The sequence below is a fragment of the Pleurodeles waltl genome, chromosome 9, assembly GCF_031143425.1.
Source record: "Pleurodeles waltl isolate 20211129_DDA chromosome 9, aPleWal1.hap1.20221129, whole genome shotgun sequence".
Taxonomy (NCBI): Eukaryota; Metazoa; Chordata; class Amphibia; order Caudata; family Salamandridae; genus Pleurodeles; species Pleurodeles waltl.
Genome location: NC_090448.1, coordinates 134,270,240 through 134,289,841, shown reverse-complemented (window position 1 = coordinate 134,289,841; position 19,602 = coordinate 134,270,240). Strand labels below are relative to the sequence as shown.

Sequence of the window (19,602 nt, the reverse complement as noted above, 5' to 3'; positions counted from 1 at the left end):
ATAGACGCTGCCCTGCTTCCAACCCATCCGTCTGACAGGCAAAGGTTGACACCCCACAATCTTTTGTAGGAGCATGGATTTTAAAACCGGAAAGTGATTTTGTTTAAAAAAAAAAAATAATAACAATAAAAAAAATAATGGTGGAATGTATTTTCCCTATTGACTTTTATTGAAGCTGAGGCAATTTTAACCCCTGATCCAATAAAAATAAAGCCACGTTTTGCTTAAAAAATCGGGAGCTTCCCTTCTGACTTGGGAATGTTGGCATGGGAGGGGGTGCTCCCGCTTCACTTGACTGACGAGCAGCGGACAGGGCAAGGCCTCTGCCGGCCGCCAGAGTATAAGCCGATCTCCTCCTGTCAGTCAGGAGCACACGGCTCCCCGCGCTCCTCTCCTCCTTCTCCACTGCCCTTCTCTCTCAGGCGGCCGACATCGCCGCCACCCCATCCTCTTTCCCTCCCCCGTTTCCCGTCACTCAGGGCAGGGGGACGGCCGAGGCCTGCTCTCCCCGCCAGTGAGGGAAAGGCAGGCCCGTCCCTCCTCTTCCTGTGGCCGCTGGTTCCTGTGGTACGTCAGCGCTCTTCCCCGATCCCCAGCACAGATCCTCCTCCGGCCATGGCTCTGTGAGACAGCACATGGCGGCCGCAGCAGCCATGAGCAGCCCCCCTACACTACTCCCCATGACATAACGCCGGAGCCGCCACCACCCCCCACGGGATCAGCCCCCCAACACCACCACCTCGCCCGCATCCGCACCCACAGGAGCCTCCGGACCCAGGGGGGTGCTTAATCTTCGGTCATTCTATTTTTGAACTGACTTTTTCCCCGGCAGGATATTAGTTCACTCCCCGCAGTCTCAGCCACCATGGGGGTCCAGGGCTTCCAGGATTACATCGAGAAGCACTGCCCCAGCGCCGTGGTGCCGGTGGAGCTGCAGAAGCTGGCCCGCGGCAGCCTGGTGGGGGGAGGCCGGCAGAGGCCTCCCCAGACCCCGCTGCGGCTGCTGGTGGACGCCGACAACTGCCTGCACCGGCTCTACGGCGGCTTCTACACCGACTGGGTGAGCGGCGGCCAGTGGAACCACATGCTGGGCTACCTGGCGGCGCTGGCCCGCGCCTGCTTCCAGGGCAACATCGAGCTCTGCGTGCTCTTCAACGGCGCCCTGGAGAAGGGCCGCCTGCACGAGTGGGCCAAGCGGCAGGGCAACGAGCGCCAGACGGCGCAGCAGATCGTCAGCCACCTGCAGAACAAGGGCACGCCGCCGCCCAAGGTCTGGTTCCTGCCGCCGGTCTGCATGGCGCACTGCATCCGCCTGGCGCTGCTGCGCTTCCACATCAAGGTAAGCGGGGCCGCGGCCTGCCCGGGCCGCATCCCGGGGTTTTAACTGGTTCCACGCCTTTTACCACTTAGTGATACGACTTTTACTCCTTGGTGTCCTCCCCGCTCGACTCTGCGCGTCCCTCGCCACCTGTCGCTGACGAGAACTGGCCTTTCTCGAGATAACCCCCGTCCTGACTTTCTGTACCACATAACCCATGTAATCCTGCCCTATAAGTATGGACCCCCTCCCCCACTATATCCTCCCTACCCGTGTCCGGTTTGGCTGTCAGGGCCTCCCGGGCCGGGGCGGCCATGATGAGTGCCTTAGTGCTGGCACTAGCCACCTCCCTCCTCCTGCCAGGGCTCCCTGCAGTCACGGTCTACGATGCAGCGAGTCCGGCGTTAGTAAACACGGGAAGTCAATGAGCGAGGGGCCTGTTAGGAGGGCAGAGGCCACAGCTAAGCCTTTCACACCGACCCTCCCACCTCTGCCTGTCGAGCCAAGATCTCACGCCCCTCCCAACCCCCTTATGGCCATCTTGCCTGCCACCTGTTGAAAGCTGGCCAAACCCCCGGTCACGACCAGCTTCTTTTCCAAGGGCTTATCCCACTTGTCCTCAAACTCCACCCCACCATCGACGACCCGCCACACACCGCCTACACCTGTCACTCCTTTCGCCCACTGGCTTCCTTATGCTCACCTTCCACCAGTAAATAAAAGAAAAGCTTGTATCGACTTTGACTGCTCATATAATGATTTTCTATTGTGCTAGCCATGACTCCCAAAGGCAATTACCCCTCCTTTCAGCGAGTCCGTATGTTTTCCTAGAAAGCTACCTCATTATCATGAACACCCTCTTGTTTTTTGCACGTAAGGGTTGTTGCTTATGTGAAACTCGCTGTAAAATTTCAGATATCTAGATGCGTATGTAAATATGTTTTTATAGTTGTAATGCACAAAGTGCCCAGATCTAGACCGATAGTGACGTGGCCATAGTTATCTTTTTTGTGTGCGTTAATCTTATTGGTGCAAGGGAGGTAAAACAAAACTGTAACACCTAGAATGTGTTTGGTTATCAAACGGAAGTCGAGAACTTCAAACAGCGACCTTGATGACCTGGATGGATGTAATCACCCTGTGAATACTGGCTGTCCTATACTACTCCTCAGACACAGTTGGCCTTCTCATTATTTTCCTTTAATTTCGCGTGTTTTAAGGTATATCTCGCCACAATGAGGATACTTTTCTACAGAGAAACGGAAAATTGGCAACGAGATGTTTTGAAATCAAATGCCTGTACCAGTGATGTCCTGTGATTTTTGCGCAGCTGTATAGAAAATCAGTTAGAAACAAAATGTACTTAAGAAAACCCCACTCCTTCGATCCTCCTCCAGGCCATTGGCATACTGACCTTACAACCTTGCAGAAACCTTTGCAATGCTGATTTATCTACTTCTTGTAATAAGTCAAAATAGCCAGCATTACTCCTAGCCCTCTTTCTTCCAAACTGACTGGTAACTCTATCACTTTGTAGAAAGCTGGTGTTGTAATGTTTTCTCTATAGCCCAATCAAACGTGCATCTCTTAAGCTCACATTTGGATGTCTCAAACCTTTGATTAATTTTCCTTTTTGTCGTTTCTTTCTACACCTTTTTTGCCTTCTTGAGTCATCCCTTACTTATCTGCCATGTCTTCTGAAAAGCTCATATTTGCCTTTCTCACACCAGATTCCTCCTCCTGACATTTGTTTTTGCTGGCACCACACATTCCCTTTTCTCTGTATTGGCTAATGTTCTCATCACTCCAAGTTGTATCCAACCACCATACTGGAGTTTTTGAAGTCGCACACTAGCACCTTGATGTAAGCAGCTCTGAAATCTGTACTAATTCCGTCAGTTGCAAACTTGGGCCATTATCTGATAGAGAAAATGTCTTAAGAATTATTCTTGTCTTCATTTTCGATGGATTATATTTTTCTGCACGTGGCTGAAAAGCGAGAGCGAAAGGAAACCTGTGTTACTCACAGATAAGCAGGAATATCTGGGTAGAAACATGTGGTTATTTTACACAAGTCTGGGCCATTTCGAATAAATAAATATACATCCTTTTACACCTGGCGAGCGATTTGCATTTTGTATAGTTATTTGTGCAGGCATGCTTATGCAGCACATGTTGTGTAGTTTAATAACGGCACGCAGTTATGTGCACCAAATGTTTAGATATTGTACATTGTAAATACTACAGAGGTTGTTTTATATGGGATGCATTACGAGGTGTCCTTTATTTCTTAATTTGAAGCTACCTAAAGCTATTTCTTGTCAAAATAACTGTAGCCAGACAAACAAGCACGAGCATGACATTACTTTAATGTTGAATGCTCAGCGACTTTCACTTGTGCAATTAATGGGAGTTTAATGCGTTAGCCCTGTTTTTTATTAATCTGGACCAGATGCTAACTCTGAGGGGAGCAAAATGTATCCGATGGATGGTCGTAAACCAGCGGATTTCTGGATCCTCTTTAAATGTATGCAAGGTAAAAAAAATATGTAGCCTTAAAATATAACCCATTATACAATGTATTCTTCATCGTTTGTAACGCTAGATGCTGACGCTCACCGAGAGATGTAATAGTTAATTCTCCATTTTTTTCGTGCATGCATTCAATATGTGCAATGGGCAACGTCTATTGACCTTAATAATATGCATGGAGCTTTAAAAACACTACGCCAATAAATATATAACATTGTTATGTAGAGTTCAAACAGTTGGTCGCCATGCCCTCCCACCCGCTTCCCTTGACTTCGAGTGTCGTTAAGATTCTTGTGACCCCTACATACCTGATTTGTGAGGAGACATTCGGTGGAGTGTCGTCAAAAGATAATGGATCACAAAGAAAAAAATAATTATAAATATGTATATCTATCTAAGTTTGCCACTAGGCAGGTTGGTCGACGCTTCTTCGTGGCAGGTATTTGCATTGTGTGTATTTTTGTGTCATCCCAACCTTCCACTTAGGTTTCACGGCGACCCTGCACTGAGGGCTGAGAATAGGCAAGAACTTAAGGGGGAAAAGGGGACGTGTCTGCGCAAGAAGTGGGAACCATTTTTAGCACGATTGGAAGTTGGCTCGTGCTACTTGTTTTTTTTTTCCTCTTGCTGCGATGATTAAATGCGTTAAGATATTTAACTCTGCACACCGTATATTTTTGTTTGCGTTATCAGCTAAGTTTTATTTTTCTTTCCTAGTGGAGGTGTAGTAGATGTGGAGGTAGTACTTAAGATTTATTTTAATGTACTACTCCACACCATGGGAAACGGATACCATACGCAACAACCGGGATTTCCTGACAGCTAACATCATTTTACAGAAAGCCGCAAAGTGAATCTCCATTATGGTATACCAGTCGTAGGCTTTTATCTGCTCTCTTCCACAAGCAAAACATTGACCCTAGCTATCCATTAATTATGGCACGTGAAATAACCACGGGTGCTTTCCGCAAGCGACCAGTAACATTCGAGTTAGTGGCTTCCTGTAGTTTTTTTATTTTTTTTGAGAAAGTTTACCGCTGCTTTCCGAAATACATCTTTAGGTTTTTTTTTTTTTTGTACCCCCAATGTTCAGTGAACTGTGTGATGTCACTTCAACTCTGCTTGTGATTGGAGAGTTGGCCTCAATGTCGATGGGTCGATGTTGGCTGTGCTTGTGATTGGTCATTTAGAATGACAATACACATTCAGTGTTCCTGCTGATTGTTAATTGTGTGAGTGCTTGATCTGTATGCGTTTGTCCTGAATTGTATTTTTCTGCACTTGAGGTTGAGCAGATGCGACACTACGAGTAGCTTGTGGCACTAAATAAAACTAATCGAGAAATACTTAAAGGCCGCATCGAGTGAGTTAACGACTTATTTGAGAAGTTGACTGCACCGGATACGTTTTTATTAAAGTGTTTGTAAATAAATTAGAGCTTCCACTGGATTTATATACAGATGCACTAAAGCCTACATTGTAACCGTTTTCATTTCCTTGCGTTCTGGCCCCCGCGGAGATTTGGAGGGAAGGGCAAGGGACGGGGAGCGATTAGTATTTTTGCAAATTTTTAAAGGTAGCTTTCTTACTTGTCGGTTTTCGGCAATAGCGCGGTTTCTCAAAGAAGGGGCGTGTTTTCACAGAAGGGCAAAGGCAGGTCCTTTTCAGAGGCAGTTTTTGGCCCCTCTGTGTTTCTTTGCTCTGCTGTTCGAAAACATTATCGGGAATATTTTTTTTGTTCTTGTCCAGGGAATCGTTTCCATTTGTGAAATAGTTAAACTACGACTCGTTTTATTTAAAATGATTTTATAATTTACATTTCAGTCAAGGCTAATGGGATACAGACTGTGTTGACAACTGACCCTAATCTTTGGAGTTCACTATTAGACAACTAATTTATAGAGGTTGTAGATTTGGACAGCATTCCATCTTTGTGGAAATGAGACATAATACATCCTCTGCATAGAAAAAGGATCAAATAAGAATCTAAAAGTTATCGCCTCATCGCTTTTCTTGACGCTCTTCTTGATGCTGAATTAACTCTTTGCAAATACATATAGAATAATCTTTATACGAAGGCTCCCAACTAGAATTTAATGCCATTCGAGCAAAATGGGTTTAAAGTGGGCTGCTCCACGACTGAAAGTAATATAGCCCTAAAACCTTTACTGAACAAAGTTTTAGGAAGGAACCTTGCTCTATAAGCATGTTATATTGACTGCTCTGCATTTGATAAAGTAAGCCAGAACCAACTCTGGGAGAAACAATCAATTGGGGATTTAGCCAGATAGTATTGCAGTTATTTTGACGTCTCTACATTATAAAACTTAGCTTCAATTTGAACTAGCAAGGAGGACTTTGCCACTAGTCCACAAATGGACTAAAGCGGGTCTGTAATGAAGGCTTGTAACTTTTGTCAGTGTACAAAGCAGACCTGTGAGCGTTTATAAACTGCACTGAAGACCTAGCCAAAGTTAGGCAGTAAATCAGTTAGCTATCTGGGCTAGGCAGGTGGTACCATTATCTTCTCGTTGACTACATCTCGTTTTCAATTCTAGTTATGAAGTGTGCAGGAATTCAGCTGTGAAAATGACTTAAAAACTAGTCATGGGAAGACGAAAATCATGTAATTTGGCTAGACTAAAAATTGATGACCATTTTAGAAGTCAAAGTCTCTAACTACTTAGATCTAACAATGGGTGAAACTTTGTCATGATCAAATCGCATCTCAAGCATGAAAGTTAAAGCCCACGTCATTACACAATCAGTTGAGATTTTCCAATGTCTATGGCGACCGAGCCAATTGTCAATCCATTAAGGCAATAGGCTCTAACCTCGTCCCCTCTGTTTTACGCTTCAGTTGCCTATCGGCAAAAGTTAATAGGGGAACTGAATACAATTTATGTAAAAGAAAACACATTTTTGCTGAATCTTCATCTACTCAGCGCATCAAATTACGACTCAAACTATAATTGACATTGGTAACTGTAAGACATACTGGTGCAATGTTAAATTGTGTGTGATTGTATTACAGTTGTTGAATACTCTGAGATTTCTGATATAAGGGATTAACAACTATAAACAGATATACCACTGAATTGAGCCGTGCCGCTGAAACCAAGGTTCTTACCGAGAATAAACTACTTCCACTATCTGTCCTTACAAAGTTGCCTTGACTGGAGCTCAAGGCCCTAATAAGACAGATTATGAGAAGGATTTGTAGACTAGCAGGCCTGATAACTTTAGAGAAGTATAAACACTGACACTATACATTATAATTATATGCCTGATTTTAAACAGGAACGCTTAGCCTACAATTTAGAGCCTGGGTGTAAACTTAAATACTTAGAATATTGGAATAAATATGACAAAATATTAATTTGAGGATTCCTTTCACCTTTAAAGACTTGTCATCTCTTTGTTTATGAGGATGAATCAGTTGAGCATATCATTTTTCTATGACCTACATTATGGGGCCTGAGGACAACGTTTTAAGTCTGCCTTCATTATTGTTAGTTGCAGGACTATCAAGGAAGCTATTGTGTACTGTTTTTTTCCGCAAATTATGTATCTTAGCTTGTGTTCTTAATCGTTGTAATGGCTATCTTAACATTTCTGCAAAATAAATATATTTACCTACAGGTAATTTAATCTAAGGCCCACCCTTTTTTGCTGCAGACTTGAAAACATTCAGAGTGGGCAGCTTTCAGTACATTATTACATGACAGAGTGCTTAGTCACGGGACACTCTTTGTACTGGCGGTCCTCAAGCTGGTACAAATGTCATTAGGGCCCTCATTCTGAATGTTCTGTCAAGTTTTGTCTGCCACAAATTAGAGTCTGTGCTTGATTTAAAATAACAGGTTGTACAGAGTTTACTGTACATCCGAACATTTCACCACTCAGTCTGCTCTGAAAAACCATGCTGAATATAAATGGGCGAAACTCCACGGGAAGAAGGACTGTGGTTTTCTTTCTTTCTTTATAACTGTGTATGCAAATAGTGTTCACTATAGAAATGTGTGTGATTCCTTAATGGTTTTACACTGAATTCCAGGGCAAGCTCCCTGTAATGTGTGCTGCTTTGTCAACTTACTTAGCTATAGATATCTATGCGTCCAAGCCCAGTTACTGGTTGCTAGAGGTCTCACCCACTCTTGGTCACCAAATGGTGTCCGTAACTCCTCTGACAGGTCTGCTGACCTCATCATAAAAGTATAACTCGCACCAAACGGTGTAATGTACATGTCCATTTTCTCTTACTCCACTGAGTTCTGGTGCACCAGAAAAAACGTTAGTAGCTTGATTTACAAATTATAATGCCGTAGGTGGTTCTCCATTTCAAGCAGAAAACTGCTAATGAGCACGGGAATAGTACATCAGTGAAGTAGTTAATCCTGTAGTATTGATGTTCATGGGGGCAATATTGTCGTAATAAAAAGGGTAATTTGGAATGAGATACTAAAGGTGTGTTTTTTGTTTTTGTTTCTGAAACTAAGAGGCTTTCATCAGGTATAGTATGAAGCAGTTGGTAGCCAATCTCAAGCGGCCATATACGTGAGCATACAATAACTTGTAGGGTCAATGCAAAGTGTAGTGCAACTTGTTCTATTTCCATTGAGAGGCCTTTGCTGGTAGCAGATTCCTGTAGAAGAGAGGGAATCTGGTCCAAGCTCAGATAATGTGAGTAAAGTGTAAATAGCACATGGAGCCCCAAGGCAGTACCACGGTTTCTCTTGTCTTGTCCTCATGGATCTAAAGGCACCCATTGCTCAGAGCCTAGATCAGTCTGAAAAAACAGGGTAGTAAGTTGCTTAATGGAAATGATAGGCAGAGGGTGTAATATGCAGAGGCGCAAACAAAAGTGACATGCTTACCTAGCTCCATTCTCCTTAGGTTGCAGACTTTCTTAAATATGCTGTCCATGCTAAAATTGCCCTGTCATGCTAGTCGAGGTCAGTCTTGAGGAAGACGCATTTGCATCAATACGTGCTTGGTTCAGGTTTATAGTTTTATCTACGCTGCACTAGAGCATGCACAAAACTAGTGAAAAGATGGCCACCTCTTTAAGCACTGGAAGTCCAGTTGTACTAGTTTCACGCACCACAAAGTATCACCACTACACATCAAAAAACAAAGATTACGCCTCTATCAAGCCACATCCATTTTCGGATGGAGAGGGGGGTAAAGTAAATTGTTATTAATGAGTCATTCTGAATAAGGGGTAGGTGGAATTTGGTAGCATGACTATTGGAAGAAAAAAAAATAGTCCATGAAGGTTGGGGATTACAAGCTAGAGGGAGGTAAGTAGGAGAGCAGGGAGCATACCTCCATTAAGCTGTGTAATCCTCTTGTCCCCTGGCTCTATTAGCAATTTCTCTTAAGAGAAGACTGAAGGGGTCATTCTGACACTGGTGATCTTTGATCGCCAGGGGAACGGTGGTGGTATGGACAGCTGCAGACAGGGCGGTCTGACCTCCCCATCATGACTGTGGTGGAGCCGCCATGGTCCAACCGCCGACACTGACAGGATGCAGCCAGCTTGCAGCATGGCGGTCCCGGCAGTTGTAATCCGCCAGGGCAGCGCTGCCCGAACTACAGGCAGTGAAATGCGCAACAGGTGCTGCTGCACCAACACACCACAACATTGCTGCCGTCTCAATTATGAGCCGGCGTCAATGTTGTGGTGAGTGTTCCACTGGCCCAGCGGAACACTCCTAATATTGCGGGCAAAATGCCTCCAGTAGTGGCGGTCTTTTGCCTGCAGCGGCGTTGGTGGACCCGTGAAAGTACAGCCAAAGTTGGAATTACCACCTGAATGTTACCCTCCATGATTTTAAGGACTGGTGTTCCTTTGATAACCATAACGAAAAGGCAGCTGCTTAACCAGCTACAAGTCCTGTTTAAAGGGTTGATTCAGGAAGCAAATTAACAAGATCACACCACTGCTAGATAAAAGCAGGGACATTTTCTCACTAACCCATGGCCAGGAGCACTCTTCATCCACTTGATCCTTGTGACAACCTCAACCATGATAATCAAGGGCCTTTTCATTAAATAATAACAGGATATGTTCAATTTGTGTCAACATTTAATCCTTGAAGAGTTCTGTTCACCTAGTAGTCGGAGATGAAATTATTTTTTTCTGGACATACATAGGGCAAAAGCAAGGGACATAGGCGGTAGGGTAAATAAACGCAATATGGATGTTGTTGAAATACATCTCCTCCTTTACCCTCTGTGTACCACCCTGCCAGTGGTACACAGTGCAGCCATTGCACATACAGTAGGGCAGGACGAGGACAATGGGCAGCCAACTGTTGAGCTCTCCAATGGACTCAAAGGAGATAAGGAACATAAAACATTGTCATCTTCTTCAAAATAATCCTTTGGGGGATTGAGGCAAAAGCCAAATTTGTGGTGCAACCAGTGCTTTAAATGGACTGGGTCCTTTGAGACTCAGACTTGGCAGTAGTTAAAAATGAACATCGAAGTAGGTCCCAATTGAGCCCGATTTCCCATGACTTCAAGGGCAAAAACACCAATCCTCTTCTTCCCTTTTTTTTTTTTTTTTTTTTTTTTTTTTTTTAACAATGAATGTAAAAAAAAAAATGTTACAGTAAGCCATGTCAGCTATTTTGTTCCTGTTTATATTTCATATATTTTCTTAATCTTGCATTCCCTAAGAATGTTAGCTATTGCCAGAATTGTTTTCTGTGTAGCATATTATTCTTGTATACTTCCAACTGAGTCGCAGCCAGAAGTTTATAAGGGGTCATCATTGAGCGCCCTTGAGCTGAAGGCTATGCAAGTTTCTCACTGTGCCTGTAAGAGGGTCAAAAGGGGGTTCAGAATACAAAACTAGGACATTTTTCAATTAAAAGCTTCAATTCTATTAAGAAAATGGAGGTGGAGATTATGCTCAACTTTCTCCCTTTTATTACATTCCAGCAGACTTCAACATTAACAAAAAACGACCTTTCCCTACAAGCAATGAGAAAGGACTACAGAAAGTTTCAACCAGTTCAGTCCATCATAAACAGACGTCCTTTGATCAACTTACTCTTTTTTGAGTGCAATAGGAGCGTTCCCAAATGTTTTCTTTAGTCACCCTGGTCGCATCAGAACCTTGGAAAAACGGAGAATGTAACTCTAATGCCACATCAGATAGAACCACTATCCCGCTTTGGGCAAATAAGAGTACATATTGCATTACAAAGCTTGTATTCATAATAAAATTTTTTTTGCCTTGCATCTGACCTTGACAGTTCCAGATTTTGGGAAAAACGGATATCTCAAGGAACTCTACTTGTACATTACAAAGTTATGCCAAGAAAACATTCTTGACTGTTATTCTTCCTTTTGAGCCAGGGGTTGGGAGTTCTCAGGAAACCTGGGAGGGAGTAATCCTTGCCCCCATGTCTTTAATAGAATTGAATCTTTCCATTCTGACAGCTAGAAAATGTTTTATTCTATGTCGGGACCAGAGGCAAGGATTATGCTCGTTCAAAGCTTGTCGACCACCAAGGACAACTTAACTATTACCAGTTTGAAATAAAACTGTTTGTACGTGGAGTCTGAAGACCAGTCTGCTGCATTAAGGATATCCTCTAGTCTGGCCCCTGGAGGGAAGGCTTTAGAGGCCATTGCCCCTCTCGTCTAATGAGCTGCAAATTCTGACACGTCTATGCCAGCTTTCTGCATGACCCTGCAAGCTAAGGTGGGAGAGGTGACTGGTGTGAAAGGTTTCTTGAGAGGAATTACCAATTGTCTTTGTCCAAAGGGATGGACTTCCTCCGTCATATTTTCATATGCCTTGAGACATGGAACCACACATTATTTGGGACACTTACCAAAAGCTGGGGAAGATACACCGTAGAATTTGATTTTGTCCTCCTTGAGATGTGGAAAGCACACCTTGGGGAGTAAAAACTCAGCCTGTGATGTCCAGCGCTCGAACATCCAAAACCCTATGGCAAGAAACCAAACATAGCAGCATTGCGAGTTTTGCCAAAAGTTATTTTCTTTATAAGAATTCTTTCTGTTGCCAGGAACTGAAAAGTTGTAGGACAATATTGACATCCTATAAGGAGGAATAAATGAGGTGTGGGGGCAGTGCCAGACTAATTCCCCTCATTAGTTTAGCACACCAACAGAAGTCTCCCTACCTTGAGAACTCTGTATTGACAAGTGACCTGTAGAAATGGCCGACAGATATTAGTTGATCGACCGGTAAGCTAGACCTTGTGAAGATAGCAAGGCCAAGAAATTCATTACATAGTCACCTCTCACCCCATGGGCTCCTAACCTTATTAAACACAACAATGAAGTCACTTGGAGCTTGCAGACTTGATTTGTTTTGTGGTTCTGTCTGCCAGTGCTGTGGCCAACATTCACCCTCTTGTGAATGCGCCAAGACATGTAATCCTCCATGCCATGAGAAGCGTTCGTCCCTAGCAGGACAAATAGGTAACAGTTGCCCAGAGAATCCCAAAGGGGATCTGCAGTGTGGGCTAGAATGATTGGATAATCCCAAGGCAGAACCGGAAAGCAAACTAGAGACCTCCAGAACATCATTATCAAGACTAAGTTGTCTTATCACTTGCGTTGATGACCTCCTAATTATTGCAAAGGTGGGAAACACACATCCCCTTACCCAGGACCAATTTTGCAGAAACGCATCCGTCACTGTTGCCAGCAGGTCTGGTTTTCATCTGAAGTATCTGGTCACCCAGAGGTCCAAATAGGAGACAAAGTGGCCAACTGTAAAAGCCCCCCCACAGATTGAACAGTTTCTTGAAGATCTATGGATCAAACTGCCACAGGTTCATGTTGAACCACTTCCTTGAGCACCAGTCTCCTACCCTGTTGGAGGTTCCCAGAAGATACTCTGCCGTGACTGAGATGTTAACAGGCAGAAAGCCCAGAAGTTCTTGACCAGATCTGCCAAGACTTTCGACCTGGTGCCCCCTGATGATTTATATAACAGCCTGCTGAAATGTTCATTTTTAAGACACAGCAAATCACCTGGTCTTTGGCCCAGCATTGGACAGCGAAGGAACCTGCCATAAGCTCCAAGCAGTTTATGTGGAGTAATTGCTCCTCAGCGGATCATTTTCCTCCTGTGAATAAGTCCCCGAGCGTGCCCACCTCTATCTGGACTTGCTGGCATCTGATTCTATAACAATATCTGGGTTTGATCTGAATATGGCCTGCCCATTCCATACCACCATTTCATCTCATTCCTGACCTCTTCTGTCAAACAGACCTGTTCTGAATACCGTTGGCCTCTGCACAGATCAAATGCCTTGAGCCTTTGGAAGGCCCTGTAATGCAGCGGGCCCAAGAAAATTGCCTGAATGGAGGAGGACAATAGGCCCACCACTTGGCTACTTGGCGTAGCAAGGTTGTGGGCCTGGACAGAGTCTTTCTCAACTCTCTGAATTTTTGCTATTTTCCTCAATGATAGATTTGGGTTCTTCTCTGACGAATTGATGACGAACTTCAGGAAGTTGTCTGTTTGGACTGTCTTCTGCAACTGATCCCTCAGTCTGGACGGGAATTGATCCATGAGAAGGATATTGTCTAGGTAAATAATCAAGTGATAGCCTTGTGCCCTGAAGGACGCCATTGGCTTCAACACCTTGGTGGAGCACCAGGGGGCCAAAGATAGGTCATATTGTGATTTCGTACACTTAACTCCACCACCGGAAGTGCAAGAACATGCGATGAGTGAGAGAATAAGAAGCAGCAGGTATGTGTCCTTGAAATTGAAAAGCACCATCCAATCTTCTGGCTGCAACAAGTCTCACGCAAGACTTCCATCTTGAAATGGTGGTAAATCAGCTAACCGTTGAACTATTTAAGGTTGATCACTGGTCGCTGACCTCCATCTCCTTTCTCCCCAGGAAGATATTGTTGAGAAAAGCTTGTGGGTGAAGATGTGTTGGGGCAGTCACATCTTTCTGGAGCAGATCTGCCACCTCCTGAGCTATCAATGCCTCTTGGTGCCCCGAAAAAAAATAACAGGTGTAGATGTGAATGTTGGATGGGGGAAATGGAACAATCGATGTGAAGCCCTTGGACTGGCCGTAATACCCTTGCTTCAGAAGTAAAGGCCTCCCAATTGTGGAGAAACAATACCAAGTCCACCCACCTTTTGTTGGAAAGAAAGGTGTACACTCACCTTACTGGGCTCAGTGAATTTTCCCTCTGGTGAACCCCTTTCTCACATATGTCACCCCTAAGTTAGGCCCTAAGTAGCCTGTAGGGCAGGGTGCCATGTAAGCAAAAGGCAGGACATACACTGTAAAGTCTCACGTCCTGGTTATGAAAAACTCAGCAAATTTGTTTTTCATTGCAGTGAGGCCTGCCTTCATTATAGGCCAGCACTGGGAATTCTTTATAATACCTTTTAACAGGGATGTGGAATTCCTATCGCCCGACGCCCGGGACATCTTGTTTGGGGTCAAGGGCAACAAGTTTTTATGTTTACTTTGTCCTTGGGACAAGTAGGCCCAACCCTACTTCGAAAACTTTAGGCTATGAGGCTAAGTATAATGCTCCCAGAATGCTCTCTGATTAGATGCAAATGAAGTGTCATTTAGTAAAATGTGTTGATGCATGCTAGTATTTCCCAAAAATATTTCTAATGGAAAATCAGTGTAACAATTTTCAACACGAATATGGGAAGCATGAAAATAAACAAACACTGACAAAGCCAACTGATCTGACATATTTTTATAAGTCTTTTAGTTTCATCAATGCGTGTCTTGTTTTGACATGGCTTTTGTAACACTTTATTGTTGTGGGAGCTACCAGGCCCTCAACATTGTAACAAACACTGCCAAAAAAAACCCCAACATTTTTTGAACTCTAAAAGCACATGTTGCCACCAGTGGCATAACAAAGGCCCCTCAGCCGCCCTCCAGGGGGCCCCTTTAGCACAGCACCTGCCCTGAGTGAGTCTGGAGAGGGGGCTCCTCCATGTTCTTTGCAAAGCACCTCCAGTTTCGTTACGTCACTGATTGCCACTGTAGTTCCTGACACTGAACAAAACTACTTTGTGTGCCAATATGCTCCTTGTGGAAGAGCAGAATGCAATCACTCACAGTAAAGCCAGCCAAAAGAGAGAGAAATAGAAGTTTTTATTAAACAAAATGTCTTTGTTAACACCAGACCTAATTAGGGACCAAGACCCACATGTAGGTAGCTTTTTGCATGTCACAAACAGCGACTTTCGCTGTTTGCGACGTGCAAAAAGCACATTGCGATGCACATACCCAGTTTTGCGATTCAGTAACCTGGTTACCGAATCGCAAAACGGGTTTGCGAGTCGCAATTAGGAAGGGGTGTTCCCTTCCTAATTGCGACTCGCAGTGCAATGTAGGATTGTTTTGTGACCGCGGGCGCAAACCAATCGCAGTTTGCACCCATTACAAATGGGTGCTAACACTTTCGCAAAAGGGAAGGGGTCCCCATGGGACCCCTTCCCCATTGTGAATGTCACTGTAAAAAAAATTTCAGAGCAGGCAGTGGTCCTGCGGACCACTGCCTGCTCTGAAAAAATGAAACAAAAACGTTTCATTTTTCGTTTTTGTAATGCATCTCGTTTTCCTTTAAGGAAGCAGTCACAGACATGGTGGTCTGCTGTCTCCAGCAGGCCACCATCCCTGTGAGGGCCGCTATTCGCAAGGGGGTCGCAAATTGCGACCCACCTCATGATTATTCACTAGGTGGGCATTTGCGAAGCCCTTGCGAATCACAGATGGTGTCAGGGACACCATCCTACATTCGGATTTGCGACTCGCAATTTGCGGGTCGCAAATCTGAACCTACCTACATGTGGCCCCAAATTCTTAAAGAAAGTCACAAAAGTGCACCCATGGTATATGTCGTACCCCTATAAAATATTTGTGAACTGTATTTTAGCATGGGTAAATACGCATGTGTAGATTTGCTCATGTGAAAATCTATTGAGCATCTGCAAGTTCATTTTCCCTCCGGCCACTTTCTTCCCAACCCTGGAAGAAGTTCTAATTCTGCCATTGTCCGGAGTAAATGTCCAACCTTTCTTATTATGGGAAAATATTAGAGAGAAGCTGGTGAAAATCTTTAAAACATGCAGGTTAGTAGGTTTGCAGACTCAAAGGCATTCCAGCCCTGGAACTATTGCTTACTGCTTCCTCCAGCCCCAGTATGCAGATCTGCAGAAAGGTGGCAAAATAAGGAAATTGCTACAGTAGGGATTGAAACTGCAAGTATTCAAGCCCTATTATGGTAGTAGCCCTGGCATAATCAGAGAGGCTATTATCAGAGCTCTTACATAATGAGATTGCTGCCATAATTTGTCGCCACACTACATGGCACCAAAGGGACAAGTAGATCTTTTTACAGGACAAGTAGATTTGAGAAGCAACCTGTCCCCTGGACAAGTAGATATTTTAATAAATTCCACACCCCTGCTTTTAAGCTGTATTTCCAAATCTGAGAGGAGTAGCTGCATCATGTTTAATACCATTGAAATGGTAGCAATAATTCCTCTTTACTGGTAAAGTCAGATTTATTATTACTATTTTAGAAGTGCTACTTTTTAGAGAGTAGGCATTTCTATGCACTCACTGCCTTGTGTGTCCACAGTCTATACCTATTAAATGTCTGGCTTGGGCTAGGTGGCTGCTACACTTGTGCATTCCCTTCAGAAACCCGCAGCACAGGATACTCCACTGTATCTGCATGCATTTGCACAGTGATGGGTCGTCCTGGGGAGAAGGTTGGGAAGAGCTCATACCTATACCTCAAAAAGTAGTGTTCAGAGTCCACACAAAGGGGCTGATTACCTCCCACTGGTAGTCTTGAGCCCAGGCTGATCTGAAAGGGGGACCAGTTCACTTCGCAAGAACTCTTTGTAGTCACCCCCCACATCAAAGGCACTTTTTGGTATAAGTATTAAGTCCTTGTCCCCATAAAATCAGTACACTTCTGAACTCAAGAAACGCTACTGGAGTAAAGACTGCTGTGTGCCAAGATTGCCACTCTGCCAGAATTCACTGCTCTCAAGAACTGCTGCTCTGCTTTGCTGTTCCGCCCTGCTGATCTGTGCATGGTAGCCCAGCACTCGTCCTCCAAATCCAGAGTGACTCCAAACAGCATTGTTTTCTTGTACCTGTCGCCTTCAACTTTACCCCAAGCATCTTTTGCCTAGCTTCGCTGCTCACATCTGTGTCCAGCTGGAGCAGCTCTGTTTTCCTTTGTCGTTTACCTTCAGCTTTAATCCAAGCAGCTTTTGCCCAGCTTCACCGCTCGCATTTGTGACCTGCTGAAGCAGCCCTTCTTTCCTTTGCCACTCATTTTAAGGTTGAACCCAAGCGGCTTTTGCCCAGCTTTGACACAAGAATCTGTGACCTGCTGGAGCCACCTTGCTTTCCTTTGCTGCTCATATTCAGCTTCAGTCCTAGTGGCTTTTGTCCAGCTTTGCGGCTTGCATCTGTGACCTGCCTAGAGCGGCCTGGCTTTTCTTCGCCGCTGACCTTCAGCTTGCACCCAGACGACCTTTGTCCAAATTCACTGCTTGCGTCCGTGACCTGCCTTGAGCGGCCTGGCTTTCTCTTTGTTGCTCGCCTTCAACTGCAACTAGAGCGGCTCTGCCCCCCCATAGATGTACCCTGCTCCTAGTTAGGGGGACAACCAAGGACATTGCCCACCCGTGCCGTAGAGTCCTCGGCACCACCTCTCTGTCCTATTACCTTTTTGCACATTAATTTTATTACTTCTGAATCGACAAAGCCAATACTTTGCTATTTGTGAATTGGATCAGTATTGTGCTAAAGATAAAAGTAACCAGATAAACGGACTTCATCTAAATCCGTGCAGTCTTTTTCTGTGGGGGAAGGAGGTGGGTGTGTGACCTAAGTTAGGCCTGCCTGCTCAGCGCCAGCCTACCAGCAGGTGAGCACAGGCTAATTTATGACGTCTTTGAATTGCCCTGACTAGGATTGTGGTCCCTACTTGGACAAGGTGCATACCTCTGCCAACTAGAGACTTAATTTCTAACATTCACCATAAGCATATTTCACTCTTTTAAAATGACCCTAACCCCTTGCTATGTGAGATAATTTTAGAGGGAATCTGCACTGAAGACAGCAGGGTAGATTGATGGAGGACTAACATTCCAACTTGGAGTAACTTAAGTGATGCGGCTTTCAACATTAAAAGCAACCTCGGCAAAATACACCTATTTACTTCAAATATGGAGAAGAGAAGTATTCAAATGTAGGACAATACTTGTTATGGCTTTAATTTTTTAAAACTTTTATTTTGTATTGTTTTACATAGCCTTTTCTGCACTCAAATAATTCTTTAACATTAACACCTAAGAAGTAGTAGATTGTGTTTATCATATGTTACATATTTATCAATATCGGATTTCAAGTAAACATTTGGTTAACGTGAAAAATATATTGTTTTTTGAGCTTTAAGCATTCTTTGTAAGATGGTTTCTGCCTTCAGATTCTCCTTGCCATTTGCTGTGGCTGTTGCTGCTCTTGAAAACAAGGACCTCCTATGTTGCAATGGAGTTCTCATTAATACTCAGAAAAAGCCAATTAGTTAATAGCATCACAGTGAGGCAGAACTATTTCTTCAAGGTGATCCAAAATGTGATTGACTCCTGCTCAAAACACTGACGGAACAGGACTTGCCCAAAGCAACCAGTGGCTTGTAGGAGGCAGCATGCTAGTCTCTCCCTTATTTTTGACCCTCACACTCCGCTAGCTATAAATTGATTTCCTAAACTTGATGCTAGTTCGAGCATTGGTTACCAGCTTCTCTTACCGTAGCTAATGTTGGAGGAACCTAAATCGCCTGAGGTAGAAGACATGACACAACTTGTTTGCTGCTATTATTATTTTGCTGCCAAAACTACTCCACTACTTTTCTTAATTTTATTTATTCATAAAGTAGGTGTCCACTCAGGCAGAGTGCTTTTGGTTATTTGACAACTTGCCATATTTTCCATCGCTCATTTGAGCTCCGCAAAAAGACCCTTAAATCAAGAACTGAATTTCTTTTTCCTCAAAACATTGAATATTTAAGGCCATGATGAGAGAGCAATTCACTTTTTTAAAATTGATTTCCTTTCTTCTTAACTAAAAAGAAAATACTGACCCTCTTATCCCCCCCGTGGCGTCTGATAACGTCGGCGCACGATCGCACGCTGACTTCATCAGAGGCCTGCCCCCACCATGCTGGAAGCTCAGATTCCAGCGCGGATCAGAGGAGAAATGCAAAAGCATTTCTCCTCCGATCACGTGGAGGGGCAGAGAGGCATGAACGGAGAGGACAGGCCTTGCCTCTCCTTTCATGTCTCTCTCAGCATTTCTACTAGATCGGGCAGCAGAAATGCCTCTAGACACCAGGGATTTTTTTTCTCTTTCTTTTATGGCATAAGGGGAGCGACCACTTGGGCAAGGGCCGCTCCTCAGGGGGGCAATTTTTTAATAGGCCATTTCTGCCCCCGGGGGAAGATTGGCCTATTATAATTATTTTTGTTTTATGTATGTGGGGAGCGATCCCTTAGGCAAGGGGCAGAAACCACTTAGGCACCAGGGATTGGTGTGGCCATACCCCCACTCCAAATAAATTGGACCATAGTTGTTCTGCCCACCGGTGGGCAGATGGGGCATTTACCCGGATCAACTCCCTGGGGGGCCAGAAAGCATACTAGATGCCAGGGAATTAAATAAAAAAAAATA

The 19,602-nt window shown here is 44.3% G+C and overlaps 1 protein-coding gene across 2 annotated transcripts in view; it reads left to right on the top strand.

The window, feature by feature from the left end:
• The first annotated feature begins 564 nt into the window (after positions 1–564).
• The window catches only part of FAM120A (family with sequence similarity 120 member A), a 405,119-nt gene continuing 386,081 nt past the window's right edge, over positions 565–19,602 (top strand). The window contains exon 1 of one of the 2 annotated variants that reach the window (XM_069206413.1): positions 565–1,339. In XM_069206413.1, the coding sequence (XP_069062514.1) occupies positions 866–1,339 (474 nt within the window). In that variant the 5' untranslated portion in view covers positions 565–865. The remainder of the gene's footprint in view (positions 1,340–19,602) is intronic. The other variant, XM_069206412.1, reaches the window with a different exon arrangement.